Below are 16,955 nucleotides of genomic sequence, written 5' to 3'. Positions count from 1 at the left end.
AGTGTATTGTGCTTTCTTTGTTTTAATTTTGCTTTTATTCTTTCTTATAACTTTGGCATTCTTTTCTTAAATGTTTATTTTTATTATGACGTAAACCACTCAGGGACCCATTCCAATGGGTGGTATATGAAACTCAAAATAAACTTGGAAACTTGGATTATCAATTTGATATTTTAGTATTAATTGTCAATACATACTTACCTATGTTAGCCTTTGGAAATATACATTTCAATCTTGGTGGGGAGGAGAGTTTTAAAATTTCTCATAAAAGTTATCCTTAAGGTGTGCTACCATATGACATTTGTATTGAGATTGTTCCAGTAAGCTTCATTTTTCATCTTTACAGCAATTCCATCAAGCTGGTGAATCTGTGCTCCATATTTATCAGTACATGGCTGACAGCAGCTGGTTTCATCCATTTGGTAAGTTTGCAACAAATATTATATCTTTGTGATGAATTGTGTGGTTCATTGACAAAATTAGGAAACTTGTGGATTTAATTCAATTCATGTAGTAATTATATTTCACCACCAGATGGTGGTGTATCCCAGGCAATGTGCAACAATAAATAAATAAACAAGCAATCATTTTTAGGAGGCTGGTAAACTGTAACAATAAAATTCATAATTAAATCTGGTAAGATAACTAGATACATAATAGAGAGCTTCTAGAAAGGCAATTGTGGGTTTTCAGAACATTTTATCTGCTTCTTAATTAAGGAGAATTTCAATATTTGAATATTATTTTTTTTTGTGTGTATTTCAGCACATTGTGACAAAACAAATATGCACCACAGTTTTAGAAGCCATCTCAGGAAAATTTTGAAGGCCTTCACGCTGACTGATATTTTGTACTTAGATCACAAGGCTTACTCTTTGGGGGCAATACTGTTTCTGTATAAGTTCGAGGTCAATTCATGTATGCCTTTCATTTTGTATTTTGAAATTCTGACATAAACGGACGGAGAATCCATGTTCCCCAAATAGTCGAGTGGATGAATATGGCTTTTGTAAGAAGTGTATCTATCTGTCTAGGTCTGATTGACTGCTTGTCTCTTGTGCTCTGTTTCCTCTGTTCCTTCTTTAATTACGTAGTAACTGGCTGCTGTGATGCAAGCTGTTCCTTTGGAAACAAATTCAGTATGAGATGAGAGATAGAACTAAGCAGTTGTATAAGTCATTCATGCATTTCCTGACTTTTTCCTATAATGTTCTTTCATCTTCCCATAGGCCAAATGCTGCACTGACCTCCTGTGGTTCAAATGGCAAACTAAGACATTTGATCTTCCTATGCTGAAATTAGCTCAGTCAGGATACTGGCAGGACCAGCGTAGTTAAAGGAAAGCCTTCCTGCAGAATTTCCGCTTCGACATAAAATGAACAGAGCCAGGCTGGGAACCAAATCTGAGGCATCAGCTTGGCCAGCACACTGCACTGGAAAATAGCTTTTCCTTTTTAGAGAAAAGCTTGTCTGATTAAGTGCTCTGATAGGCTTCCTATTCCCTGACCTGCTTTGTGATGAAAACAATAATTGCATAAAAACTCTGTAGATGATGACAGATGAGGACCAATTGACCCACCCTATCTGACCACTTAAGAACATACCCTAAACTGTCAGTCATACGATCGAACCTTATCCAAGGCAGGTATTTTGTTTTCTTTTTTTGGTTCTCCACTCTGTGTACATAGCTTCCAATATTTAGGCCTCAAGGTCCCTTGCCCATGTATTTCACTCATTCTGTTAACATGTGGGCCCTTATTAAAGGGGGTTTATATATTGTCTGCTGGGTGACAAACACATTATTTCCTTATTTGTATAGTTTAAAAATTACATGGATAATATTGGACTGTTTAAATCACTAAGGGGTCATTTACTAAAGATTAGCACAACAGGGCCCATAGGAATAAAATGGGTCCTCTGACAGATAACTTACCCTAATCTTAAGTAAAAGATACCCTAAATAGCCAGATTCATTCTTTCATTTATTTCACTTTCTATACCACCCTTAGTAACTGGCAGACCAGGGCAGTGTACAGGCTAAAAAATTACAAATATTTAGTTGGAAAGGAGCTACAATTTGGACTAGGAAAGAATACACTCAGACAAAGTCAAGTTAGAAGGTGAATTTAGAAGGTAGTTAGGTAGGTAGATGCTATCTATATGATTATGGATCACATAAGAGGCAGGGCAGAGGCGGATCTAAAAATTATTTGTTTAGCAGCAATAATCAGCTAAATGTATAAGTCATGTGTTTAGTTTAGTCTGCTGAACAGGTCTAAACTGAACACAACACTAAACATATTATTTATTTATTTAGATTTTGCTCACACCTTTTTCAGTAGTAGGTCAAGGTGAGTTATAGTCAGGTACACTGGATATTTCTCTGTTCCAGGAGGGCTCACAATCTAAGTTTGTACCTGAGGCAATGGAGGGTTAAATGACTTGCCTAAGATCACAAGGAGCAGCAGTGGGATTTGAACCATCCACCTCTGGATTGCAAGACCAGTATTCTAACCACTAGGCCACTCCTCCACTGTAGATATAGTAGCTATAAAAGGAGTAGATATAGCAGCACTGCCTATACTGATAACAGTGCCAAATGTTAGGGGTATGTAACCTGAATTTGTTCATTTTGTATAATTTCCTATGTTTGTAGGAATTTTTGTTTTGTTTGTTTAATGGGTTGTTTTTTTCATTACTGGAGCAATATCATTTAGAGTCTAAGGCATAGCTAGAGGGCAGGACTGCCGAGTGTGGGGGCAAAGTTCCTCAGGGCCTGGCATTCAAGTGGGGGGTCTGCCTGGTGCTAGCATTACTCTCCAGTTCCTGTACACAGCAGCGCCACAGAGCAGAGTACTTCCTTCCTGCCGGGTCCAAACAGCGTCTTTGGACACAGCAGGAAGGAAGGAAAGACTCTGCTCTGTGGTGCTGCCTTGCACAGGAACAGGAGAGCAATGCTAGCGCCGGGCCCTGGGGAAGATTGCTGTGCACACTGACAGGATGGAGAAGGACAAGTAAGCGGGGTGGCGGGTCGAGCGGGCCTGGACAGGGGGCCGGGTCTGGCTTTGTCTCTTGGTGGCAGTGGCAGCAAGGCACTGTTTTTGCATAAAATCCATTTGGAGGAGCATCCTAGAATACTTTGGGACTGGTGGAAGTGTACTTAGTTGGATCAAGGGATTCCTAACCACTAAAACATATCAAGTGAAATCAAATTTGAACATATCTTCACCATGGATAACAGACTATGGAGTTCCCCAAGGATCACCACTATTTTTAACCTAACGATGACCCCAATTGCCAAGTCCTTATCCAACCAAGGACTTAACCCTTACATCTACGCAGATGATGTCACGATATACATCCCCTACAAACATGATCTAACAGAAATCACCAATGAAATCAAACTTAGGTTGAACATCATGAACTCATGGGCGAATGCATTTCAGCTAAAACTCAATGCAGAAAAAACACACAGTCTCATCCTCTCATCCCAATACAGCATGAACAAACCCACCAATATAAACACCCCAGATTACACCCTCCCTGTTTCAGACAGCCTGAAAGTACTCGGCGTCACAATCGACCGAAACCTCACGCTAGAAAGCCAAGCGAAATCTATACCAAAGAAAATGTTCCACTCAATGTGGAAACTCAAACGAGTAAAACCTTTCTTCCCAAGGGAAATATTTCGCAACTTGGTACAATCAATGGTACTAAGCCACCTAGACTACTGTAATGGAATCTATGCAGGATGCAAAGAACAAATTATAAAGAAGCTTCAAACTGCTCAAAACACCACAGCCAGGATTGTATTTGGAAAAACGAGATTCGAAAGCGTCAAACCCCTACGAGAAAAGCTGCACTGGCTCCCAATCTGCACTTTGGTTCATAAAATTATCTATGGCGAAGCCCCGGGATACATGACAGACCTCATAGACCTACCGACCAGAAACACAACAAGATCAACACACACATACCTAAATCTCCACCACCCAAGCTGCAAAGGACTCAAATACAAATCAACCTATGCATCCAGTTTCTCCTATATAAGCACGCAACTATAGAATGCACTACCACACGCTGTGAAAACAATGTTTGATCTATCAAACTTCTGGAAATCACTAAAAACTAACTTGTTCAAAAAAGGCATACCCTAATGATCCAACCTAAATGCCTGACCCCTGCAACACAATGAAACTAATACTCGAACTAAACATAACTTAACTCTTCTTCCTTTCAATTCCCTAATGTGTCTGTCATACATGAACTTTTTCTATGCCACAATATCACTCTGTATTTGTCATACCGGAATTGGCAATCGCCTTCACGGTACTATGTAAGCCACATTGAGTCTGCAAATAGGTGGGACAATGTGGGATACAAATGCAACAAATAAATAAATAAATATCAGGGGACTGGGGGGGTTAATAAGCAATGCTAAAAGATAGAACTATGAAGGGCACAGAGAATATGGAAATGGGACTGGAAAGAATTTTAAGAGGAGGTATAGGAATCTGGGTAAGGGGTAGAGAAAGAAGAAATAGTCTAGATGTCAGGTAGGGTTGAATTACAGGGAAGGAGCTGGGGCTGGTGAGAAAATGAGTCAAAGGAAGGTAGATGAGTGCTTGGGAGGGGATGAGGATGGAAATGGGGGAGTAGAGACTAAGCTGGGAAAGGAGAAAGTGAAAAAATGTAAATGTAACACAGAAAACAGAATTTTGGAAAAGAATCACACAAAAAAAGCAGAAAAGAGACTGGAACCAACCAGGTTAGAAAAATAAAACGTTGAAAAAAGGAATAGTCACCACAAGAGAAGTGGCACGTTAAGTTTTTGGACACTATTTATGTTTACTAGCAAGATTGAAAAACTGAAAGAAATATTGCATCACCATTTGAGCTGAAGTCTATGCGTGCAGCTTATTCCATTCGGACAGCACTCCAAAGCTAAGTACCATTTTTGTATAATATTGGATAAATCATCATCAGATATATTGGTAGGAAGGCAGGGCAGTGCTGTGATGGATGTGATGGTGTTATGACTAAACAGCTGCTCCATAGCTCAACTCAAACACCTGTTTCTGAGCACTATTCAAAAATTTAAAAATTTAACTTGTATGCCATACCTCTTAGTAACAAGAAGTGAGTTACTTAATATTCAGATAGAATGAATTTATGCAATATAGTAGGTTTCTTTTTTAAAATGTATTGAAGGATACCCTAAGAAACCACCCACATATAAATCCCCAGATTACCTAGATTAGATTAGAAAAATAAAATGCCAAGCCAACAAAGGTAGAAAAAAAAAACTTTACATTTTTGGAAACTGGAATGTCTCAGCTTTGGAAAAGTGCATCTTTCTATTTTTGTATACCATAATGTACAGAAGGAAATGCAATTCTGTATTTTGTTTACTAGTACTGCACTGCTTATAGAGTCTAGCTTCCTTAGACATTTCCGTTTCAGTTTTTTTGTCAGTTTCTTTCTAAGTTATGGTCTCTTATCCTGTATTGGGTGAGGGTCTGTCTGTGTTCTGCATGATAAGCATGCAGTTCCTGTGCAGGGATCTGTAGCAGCTCCGCTTGTTCTAGTTTCATATTAGTAACTGTATTGGTGTTCTAGGGCCTAGTGTAATATTTATAGTGTTGTTCTACATCCAAAGACAGGGAAAGTGACTGATAGGAAAGCTAAATTAAAAGAAGAGCCAAGCGGAGATGGCAGGAAGAATAGGGGAAATGGTTATTTGTAGTTCTCCTCCATCCCAGTGTTCACCAATACAAATAAGGTATTTTTTGAAACGGCTGTGGGTTGAAGTATGCTGGTGGTGGGGCTGGGATAGAGTTGGGTGCAGCTGGGGTAATGTACTAAAATTTCTCTCTCAAAAATTGGACCTCCTTGGTACTAGAAGCTGTACCTTGGGAAAGGCATCAACTCTCTACCTCACCCTCCCAACACAGTCCAGCACCTTTCTCCCTTCCCTTCCCTTCCGTCTCCTCCCTCTGACAATCTTATAAACTTACCTTGATTCTCCGGCAGCAGTCAGTGACTGAAGCAGGCTGCCTGGACCTTCTCTCAGCCAGTTTTGTCTGCCTCTGATGCAATTTCCTGCTTCCGCAAGGGTGGGACATTGCTGAGGGAAGGCCTGAGGAAGCCTGCTTCAGTCACTAACTGCTGCTGGTGAGTCAAGGTAAACGATTTTTAAATGCAGGGCAGGAAGGAGAAGGCAGCTAGGGCTGGAACTGGGAACTGAAAAGGGAGAGAGGCAGGAGGGAGAAGGAGCTGGACCTAGATGTTGAAAAGGGGGCAAGTGCAAGAGGATGTGGCTAGGGGCTGGAAAGGGGAGCAGATAGGAAGGGGGCTAAAAAGGGGAGTAGGTAGGAGAAGACTGGAGCTGGAACTGGGGGCTGAACAGGGGGCAGGTAGGAGAAGGGGGCTGGAACTGGGGGCTGAAAAGGGGAGCAGCTATGAGGAGGGGGCTGAAGCTGGAACTGGGGACTGAAAAGAGGGGCAGGTGAGAGCAGGGAGCTGGGGCTTGAACTAGGGGCTGAAAAGGGGAGCAGGTCAGAGGAGCTAGAGCAGAAAAGGTGGACAGGTGGAATAATGACGCTGGAGCTGGAATTGATGGCTGAAAAGGGGAGCAGGGGGATGGAAATGGAATAGGGGACTAAAAACGGGAGCATGGGGCTGGAACTGGGGATTGAAATGGGGATCACGTGGGAGAAAAAGGCTGCGGCTGGAAAGGGTGAGGCAGGTGAGAGGAGGAGGCAGGGCTGGACCTGGTGGCTGGAAAGGGGGGCAAGTGGCAGAAAGTGTCTGGGACATGGAAATGGCCATAATTTAGGGGCTAGGAGAAGGTGGCTGGGGATAGTAAATGGAGCTGGTAGATGTGATAGAAATGGTCTGATGCTGGGGGCAAATGCAAGAAGGGGCTGATGCTAGGACTGGGGCAGAGATAAAGGGGGGGGGGGGGCTCGAGCAGACTGGGGTTGGAGATGGGGTGAGTGAAGGGATCTATACTAGGCATGAGAGAAGGGGGCTGAGGTCTGACAAGGGGCAGATGGGATATAAGAGTCGGAGGCTGTAGCAGAGGCTGGGAGAAGGAAGAAGACAGATACTATGTGAGGGAGAGGAGAACTAAGGGCACATGCAGGGGAAGGTGAAAATGGAGGGGTAAAGAGATGGGTTCTAGGGTTAAGGTGGAGGAAAGATACAGTAAATACTGGAGAAGGAGGTAGGTGAGTGGATGCAGGAGAAAGGCACAAGGAAGTATGGGAGAAGAGTGAGGGGCAAAGGATTATAAAGGAAGGTGAAAAAGGTATGGAGGATTATGAAGAGGGTGAGAGACAAGGAAGGGAATAGATATTTTAAGAAGGTAATAAAAGGTGGAAATAGGGAAGGCAACAGCATAAATGGGATCCTGAATAAGGAGATAATTAAAGGGACTGGAGCTATCTAAGGTAGTGTATCAAATTTTAATAAACCTGAAACCTGAGCTGGAGAGGGAATGAGTGACAGAAAAGGAACTGGGGTTGAAAAGAGGTGATAAACTGGTGCGAGAATGAATACAGCAGGTGGAAATAGGAGACTAGAAAGTGGGTGAAAGGAAATAGGAGATTGGGGGGGAATAAGACATAGATAGGAATGGGAGAACTAGGGAGGTCAGCACAGGAAATAAAAAACTGGTAAGCAGGTGAAAAGATTGAGACTGAGGATTGTGGGGGGGGGGGGGGGGGTGAAGGAGGAATAAAACCTAGCTACAGGTACTGTAGGTAAAAAAGAAAGGTAAATGAGTGAAATGGAGGAAAAAATTAGAAGGATCAGAATCAGAGTTAAGAGAAGAAAGGAAGAAGGCAGACAGTGAACAGCAGAAAATGAAATTTAGATCCTGGAAGAGGATTTAGGAGAAATCCAAGAAAAAGAGGTAGTAAAGAGACCAGGACCAGCTCAAGTGGAAAAATGCTCAGACAACAAAGGTACATTTTTTTGCTTTTTCATATTTACAGAAATGAGATGTCAGCTTTGAAAACGAGGATTTCTTGTATTTTGTTCAGAATAGGAGGAAATATCTTTCTCTCTTTTTTTTTCGAAGTTCTGCTGGTTTCTCGGGTTTCAATTTCATTTTTTTTGTAGGTATTTGTTTCTAATCTATAGTTACTTAGTTTTTTACTAGGTGATGGTCTGTGGTTTCCTTTTATAACTGCAGAGAAGGATTCTTTTAGCAAGTAGATTCTGTGTTTGGTTATTCTTTTTTTTCAGCTGGAGATGCAATGGTCTTCTAGAATATTTGTAGTGCCAACTTTTCATAAGTAGGGTTAGTGCAGTTTGAGTGTCTATTATGGATTTAGATTTAGCTCACACCATTCTCAGTTGTAGCTCAATGCTCAATCAAAGTTTATACCTAAGGCAGTGGATGGTTAAGTGACTTATCCAAGATCTGAAGGAGCAGCAGTTGGATTTGAACCCTGGCTTCCCTGGTTCTCAGGCTGCTGCTCTAACCATTAGGTACAGATGATACATATTTCAAACATGTTTTATAACTCAACAATATCTGCAGCTTTGTGGTCTGATGGTCATTATAAGGGCCTTTTACAAAGCCGCACTAGCATTTTTAGCTCGTGGTAAAAATCAGCTGGCAATAAACTCTCAGTCGCCCATAGGATAATGGGTGTCTCAGTATTTACCACCAGCTGATTTTTACTGCAAGCTAGTAAAAGACCCCCTTAGCAACCTACCAAAAACGTAGATAAGTAAATCATTTTATCGTTGCCATTAAGCACAGGATTTCTTTTGCAGAGCTTTTTTTTTTTTTTCTGGCACACATGGCATATGTTCAGTGTGCATATTTGGAACAGTATGACATTCTCTCTGCATTGCTTTCAAGCCTATTTTAGTACAGAAACAGTGGTCGGTTCCTTGTTGGACAAAGTAAGACTGAATGAAGGAAAAAGTACACTATTGCTTCAATTTGATTTGTCATCCGCTTTTGACTTAGTAGACCATTCTCTCCCCTTACATAATCTAGGGGAATTGGGAATAAGTGGAAAGTTTTGATGGTTTCTTAACTAAATGATCTTACAGGGTTAAATGGAATGATAGATTATCCCTGCAATGGAGCAATCCCTGTGGTGTACCGCAGGGATCCCCTCTCTCCCCTGTGATATTTAATGTGTTTTTGTGATCTCTTGGATATCTTTTGGAGAATGATGGTTTTCTGCATTATATTTAAGCAGATGATATTTCATTATTAATTCCTGTTCCGATGAATATTGTTGCAATTTTCTCTAGAGTTTCTGTTTGTATAAATCTATTAGATGGATGGATGTGTTGTCACAAGTTAAATCTGAACACAGGTAAAACTAAATGTCTGTGCTTTGATGCAAATCTAGAGCATATCCATGAAACTATCACTGTTAATTCTTGTGATTATGTTATTTCTAAAGCTATAAAGATCGTGGGTGTTCACTTTGATAGTACAACCTCTATGGAAATGCAGGTTAACTCATTGGTCAAGAAATGCTTTTTTATGATGAGAAAATTGCTTATTATTCGGAAATACTTTAATGTCAATTTGAGCATTTAACATGCTCTAATATTGTCTTACCTTGACTATTGTAATTTGATTAATTTGCGCTGTTAACTGAGTTGACACTAGAGATGTGCAGAGAGTCATAATATGGTCTATATTCTCACCCGTCCCTAGTCAGTTTGGATCCATCTCCACTCCATCCCTGGCATAAATGGATCTTTTGCCACCAATACCACAGATTCCTGTGGATTCACGCAGACTTCCCATGGTCCCTATCCCCGTGTACATCTCTAAGAGAGACATAGCACCTTCAGACTGTTCTTCATATCATAGATATGATCCTTCCATTGGGAGGAATGGGCATTCTGTTGATGTTAATGCTAGCTGCCAAGGAAACATAACTAATAGATCTCCATGGCACTGATGTATGATAGTACAGTTTTTAAAACTGAAAGCACAGCTTCCAAAACAGCAAAATTATTCTTCTAGTTCTTTTCAAACTTCTTTATTTGTAGGAGCTTTTTCAAAGGAGGTTATGTGCATATATCTGTCTGTTTATGACACCTATCAATATGGTTGCCCAGTCTCTGCCACATGGGGACCCTGTTACAGAGGGAAGACAGAAATTGCAGCTGTGACACCTAAAATCTTAGCACAGTATATATAAAACTAAGAATTGCCAAACAGGGTCAGACCAATGGTCCATGTTGCCCAGTATCCTGCTTCTAACAGTGGCTAAGCCAGAATCCGAAAGAGTGGCAAAATTCCCTGCTACTGACTCCCAGGTCTATCTTAATAACGTTTTATGGACTTAATCTCCAGTAATTTATTCAAACCTTTTTTTTTTTAAACCCAGCTATAGTAACTGCTTTTAACATATCATCTGACTATGAGTTCCAGAGCTTAACTATGCATTGAGTGAAAAATTAATTTCTCTTTTTTGTTTTAAAAGTATCACTACGTAACTTCATGGCATGGCTCCCTAGCCTTTAGACTTTTTGAAAGAATAAACCATCAATTTCAATTTACCCATTTCACTCCATTCAGTATTTTATAGATCTTTGTCATATACCATTGTGTTTTTTCTAGCGAAAAAGGTGCCGGTACTCAAATACCAGGCCACCTTTCAAGGTTGGGGTGATCACTGAGGGACCCACCCCACAATAGCCAGGCCACCTGCAACCAGCCACTGAATTTATGACATGTCAGAATTGGTGTGTAGAGCCTGACCTCTTTCGTTAAAACTTGGGGACCATGGGTCAATTTTAGCAGACACTGGAAAGGGTGACGGTACTCAGTACCCCCTCAAAAAAAGCCCTGCATATACCCCTCAGTAAAAGAGCCCTAACCTCTTTAGCTTTTCCTCATACGCTAGCTTGTCCATCCCCTTAATCATTTTGATCAACCTTCTCTGTATCTTTTCTCTGTGCCCACATGTCCAGAAGAGCCATTGCTTGTGGGTGCTATTATGTGTGTGTGTGGGGGGGGGGGGGGGTGAATAGCAGCTTGTGTGCTGGTCGTGCTAGATAGCAGTTAGACATACACAGCCTGGCAGAGGAGAAAAGGTTCTGTTGAAGCACACTTGGCTGTGCAGGCCTTAAAATATTGACTCTCAAGGACCTATGAAAGAGGGCAAAATTTAGTGTCCATTGTTCCTGTAATAAGCCATATGGAAACAGATTGATGGGAACATCGGACACTAAAGGGTTAAAAATGCACAGGGAATATCACATGGTATATTTTCCTGGCCAAAGGGGATACGTAGGAATGAGCAAAGGCATCAAGCAGTGATGGCAACTAGTAGAAATTCTATTCAGGATTGCCCTTTTATTTTTTTATTTGTCTATATTCCTTACTGTCCTATTAGAACATTATGCTCACAGTCTCAAAATCGATTGGTAATTCCTCCTACAGCTTGGGCTAGTCTTGACTGTACGAGAGACATAACATTATTTTTCTTAGCTCCCAGCCTATGGAACTCCTTCCCAAACAATTTTAGGATTGAAGTCTGACTAGATCACTTTAAGAAAAGATTGAAAACTTATTTCTTTCATTTGGCATTTTTTGTCTCATGATCTGGCTCCAACAGCCTCGGAGAGGATTGTTCATGTTGAATGTATGTTAAAATCTTATGTGTTGTATTAGAATTATCTGTTTTAGATATTAATAAAACTGTAACTGAAACATCATTGTGAATCATTTTGATTGGGTATAAGTTTAGAGAAGCAGTTTATCAAATATTATAAATTAACTAATGTATTTATTTAATTACTTCTAAGGAGAAGGAATTGTATACACTATCCAGTGCTTATGAAGAGAGATTTTCAATTTTCTTTCTTTCATGGTGTATCTAACCTGTTACAGATTATTATTATTTTCTGCAAACAAGTGCATTTTGACCTCGCATCATTCTACAGTGTCACTACTGGTCATTTTACCCTTCTCAGAATCTATTCAATTTGCCATCACCCTCTGAATTCTGTAGCTCAGCCACTTCTTCACCTTATTTATGTTCTATTCCTAAACTAACTAGCGCTCACCATGTGGAACAATGTCCAAAGCCTTACTGAAGTTCAGATCAGCAACACTGAATTCACCTCCCCCTTATTCCACTGTCACTTCATTAATAAACTTGATCTTTGTTTGAAAGGAGCTTCCCTTTGTGAAACTGTCAGCTGGGGTCCAGTACTCTTCTTGTCTAAAGGCACTGCTCTATCTTGTTTTGCTTTTTCATTTTCCCAGTTCTGAAATTAAGTGCTGGGTCTCTAATTGCTTGCCTCCTGTTCAATATCAGATTACATCCGCTGTCCTCTTTTGTAACTTTCCCTTTTTCCAAGCTGAACAGAGCAGTCAGCACTTTCATTGAGTCCTCAGAATGTGTACTGCATCTGGCCCCATGGTCTCATCCACTTTTATCTGTATATTTACTTGAAGTATTTCATCCTTTCCCACTGTGATTGCAATCATTTCATTATCATTTTTGCCCCCATTCTATGCTTTTATTATATCACTTCCTATTTCTTCTGTAAAGGCCAAGCAGAAGAAGTTAAATGTTTGACTTTCTCTTGATCATTCTTCTCACTAGTGCCCTGTTCTCCATTTTCTTGTGTAATCATAGCAATTTCTCTTTGGTTTATATCTCTTCCTTAAGCATTTAAAGATGTTTTTATTGCTTGGGGAGTTTTATCTTATATCTGAGTTTTTGGTCTTCTAATTGCACTCCTGAAATCCAGATCACTAATCGTATAGCTCAGTTCAGGCTGAAATGTAGCATTGAAACACATGGTGCGATGATTAATAGACTCTAATTTTTTTCTTACCATGAGTTCAGCAATACTGTCTCCATTCATAAGTACTAGATCTAGTATAGCCTTCCCTGCAATGTGTTCTTCAAATAACTGACTGAAGAATGCCTCTTGCAGAGCAACAATCACTTCTCCCCTGATGCTGTACAGGTACCCGACATGGTAGATTAAAGTCATTTAATCAAGTCCTCCTATGCAATTCTGATGCCTCTTAGCATGTCTAAACTCACCTCTCTTTCTTTTGTTGGATATCTGTATATTTTTCACATGGACACCGAAACCTTCTCCTCCCCCCCCCCCCCCCCCCCCCCCGATATCTCCTTGGAGTGGGCATAATCCAATTCTGGCTTTCATTATTCCAAGACTGTATTTAAAGTTGAATTTTGAAGAAGGACACAAGTTTTTTTTTTTTTGTTACATTTGTACCTCGCGCTTTCCCACTCATGGCAGGCTCAATGCGGCTTACATGGGGCAATGAAGGGTTAAGTGACTTGCCCAGAGTCACAAGGAGCTGCCTGTGCCTGAAGTGGGAATCGAACTCAGTTCCTCAGTTCCCCAGGACCAAAGTCCACCACCCTAACCACTAGGCCACTCCTCCACTATCTAATATTCCTGCCTGCTTTGAACTGCTTTAAAATATGTATTAACACATTCTTTGCCTGCTCATTTGTACCTATATGCACAGAGGTATCTCTTTAATTTCCTTTTCAATGGACATCCTGCCCATCCCTGTGAGCTAAGGCACTTGAAGTTAAATGACTTCTCTTTCCCTAGGATTGATTCCCAGCTTAATTTCTCTTCCTGTGGATTGTCCTATCTGAATACTCTCTTTTTGGTATCTCTCTCATCCTTTCCAATATCTATAGCTACGTCATGCAAGGTTCCATGTTAGGAGTTACGGATCAAGAAAGGGATCTGGGTGTCGTTGTCGATAAATCACTGAAACCTTCTGCTCAGTGTGCTGCTGCAGATAGGAAAGCGAATACAAAATTGGGTATTATTAGGAAAGGTATGGAAAACAGGTGTGAGGATGTTATAATGCCGTTGTATCGCTCCATTGTGCGACCACACCTTGAGTATTGTGTTCAATTCTGGTCGCCGCATCTCAAGAAAGATACAGTAGAATTGGAAAAGGTGCAGCGAAGGGCGACTAAAATGATAGCAGGGATGGGACGACTTCCCTATGAAGAAAGACTAAGGAGGCTAGGGCTTTTCAGCTTGGAGAAGAGACGGCTGAGGGGAGACATGATAGAGGTATATAAAATAATGAGTGGAGTGGAACAGGTGGATGTGAAGCGTCTGTTCACACTTTCCAAAAATACTAGGACTAGGGGGCATGCGATGAACCTACAGTGTAGTAAATTTAAAACAAATCGGGGAAAATCTTTCTTCACCCAACACATAATTAAACTCTGGTATTCTTTGCCGGAGAATGTGGTGAAGGCGGTTAACTTGGCAGAGTTTATAAAAGGGTTAGACGGTTTCCTAAAGGACAAGTCCATAAACCACTACTAAATGGACTTGGGAAAAATCCACAGTTCCAGGAATAACATGTATAGAATGTTTGTACGTTTGGGAAGCTTGCCAGGTGCCCTTGGCCTGGATTGGCCGCTGTCATGGACAGGATGCTGGGCTCGATGGACCCTTGGTCTTTTCCCAGTGTGGCATTACTTATGTACTAAAATATGCTATACTCATCCCCTTTTAGCCCTACTCTGGGTTCCCTTTGCTGTTCCATCTAAACTGAGCAGGAGTCCTTCAACTGCATTGCTGCCAGTGGGGGGTGGTGCTTCAATATTGTGTTTTCAATTGCTAGGGACATATAGGTTCCCTAGAGTCCTGCAGAACTTGCCTATCCCTCACTTTTCAACACATGATAGTGAAACAGCATCACCCACTGGCAGAACTGTAACTGGAGGACTCCCATTCAGCTTAGAGGAAACAGTGGTTCCCTTAGGGGGTGTTTCTACTCCACAATTGCTTGTTGTTTTGGAAAGGAACAGGGCATGGCAGGCAATGGTTTTCCAAAGTCTCCTTGAGCTTGCAGTATGAGACAGTGGTACTGGATAAAGTCTGTCTTGTGCTTTTAACAAATTCCAATTGAATGCTGAATCTGACAATTTTTTTCTTAAATTCAGAAAGCTAAACACAGATTGTGGGTTGAACTTCCTTTGTGTAAGCTAGAGTTCAATGGGCATATCATATTTCATGAATAAAAGGAGTTATTTCAATGAAAGTCTGAGTTGGGGCGAGGAGAGAGACCCTGATAGTTACCAATTGGCAACAAGGATGCTTCTAACTTGTAAATGTAAGGCATAGTTGCATTTCTTTCTCATTCTCCAGTATTCTATTCTTTTTCTTTCCACATGTGGGATCACTGGTTTTATTTTTTTGTGCCTTTTATGTGACTTTGAATTTGACATGTTTGCCTATAAACTAACCTTGTTTACGATCTGTGACCCAGAACACTCGATCCAGTGATAGATCAGTTAATTGTGGCTTCCTTCGAGTGGCACAATCTCTTATTACAGGTCTGTATTTTACTTCTGATTTCTGTCCCAGATTGATTTGCTACATTCTGCCTGACTCAGGAGTTTATATGCCTGTTAAAAGAAATTGATCCAGATGAATAATAGCCAGTGTCCTTACTTAACTACTCCGTATGATTTAACTATATGGGAAATAGGACAATAGCACTTGCCTGAAAACTCTGGATTTACTGAATGTCAAGAAAGACATAAAACTCTACAAATAAATTGAATGTGCCATTATTTTGTGCTTGATTGTGTGATGTCTGAGACAAAGAACCACCAATGATCTTTTTCAGGAGTGAAGCAGGTTGATGTAAACAAAACTTTTTCCATAGGGTCCCCAATATATGCTGCTGCTTACCTCTGCACACAAAATTTCATGAAAGGTAGATATTCCAATCTGGGTATTTTTCTGTTTTTATCTGTTCTGGTCTTTGTTCCAGATCATATTGGGCTCTGTGTTATCGAAGGGTATGCTTTTACTGCTTCTGTTATCATAGAGGTATTTTCCCCTACCCTCCAAATTACTATTTTGCTGGCCAATGGTCCTGGTCCTCAGGAAACAGTAAGTTTACTTCAAAGGCATCTTGTCCAACCTCATCTTACACTGTGAAAATCAGAGCACATGGTCCTTTTGTGTTTCCCTAGCTTGAAGGATATCTCATATAAAGGTACACATCTATTTGGTAGGTTGAATGACTCCCAATGTGATGACAGCATTGACAATGACAACAGAAGAGAACTATAAGACCCCAGTTGACCCAATTTTGTTCCTAAATCATCTTTAGGTTTTCCCTTACTTCTTCCTAAATAGGGGTCTTTTATTTTTGTTCAATGCTTTCATGAGTTCCAGTACTGTTTTGCATTTACCACTTCCGTCGAGAGGCCATTCTGTGCATTCACTACCTTTTCTGTGAAGAGATACAGTAATCTCTGATGTGACCCCTGAGTCCAACATCTTTGATCCTTATAAACCAGGGGTTCTCAAATCTGTCCTATTGGCCAATTGGGTTTTCAGGATATCCCTAATGAATATGCATATCACTCTAATGAATATGCATGAGAGAGATTTGCATATCTCCTTTGAGTATCCCTGCCATAGACTGTCTTCCTCTTTTAGAGCAGTGTTCCTTAACCCAGCCCTCTGGCCACTCCCATAGAGTCACAGTGATGATGCACATGATATGCTGCTTTCATTGTAAACAAATATAGCTCATGCATATTCATTCTGTATATATCCTGAAAACCCCTCTGACTGGATTTGCTTCTTGTGCAGTTTTCATACTTCTGAGATATCTGAATATCTCTGTTGCATCCCTTTTCTATTTCTTCTCCTCTAGGGCATATATATTTAGGTCCCTAACAGCTAGTTACTAACATGTGCTATCATGCTGGTGAATCAATACTTTTTTTTCACACTACGAGCAGACCCTACTGGGGCTGGCAGTGTTTATTTATTTGTGCATACCTTTTGGCCATCTTGGTTGTACCACAATCATCGAGTTGGCATCTCCAGACTGGTATATAAAGTGTTTTCCGAGGAACTATTATAAGACCCCTGATGTAGGTGTCTTGCGATGTCGAAACACGGACTGT

At 40.7% G+C, this 16,955-nt stretch overlaps 1 protein-coding gene across 1 annotated transcript in view; it reads left to right on the top strand.

Moving 5' to 3' along the window:
- The window catches only part of KCNMA1 (potassium calcium-activated channel subfamily M alpha 1), a 1,310,561-nt gene that overhangs the window by 781,463 nt on the left and 512,143 nt on the right, over positions 1-16,955 (top strand). The window contains exon 7 of the mRNA XM_030203235.1: positions 347-422. Coding sequence (XP_030059095.1) covers positions 347-422 — 76 coding nt within the window. The remainder of the gene's footprint in view (positions 1-346; positions 423-16,955) is intronic.

This window comes from Microcaecilia unicolor, chromosome 5 (assembly GCF_901765095.1).
Source record: "Microcaecilia unicolor chromosome 5, aMicUni1.1, whole genome shotgun sequence".
NCBI lineage: Eukaryota > Metazoa > Chordata > Amphibia > Gymnophiona > Siphonopidae > Microcaecilia > Microcaecilia unicolor.
Note: the sequence above shows the minus strand (reverse complement) of the source record. Positions and strands in the feature narration are given on the sequence as shown.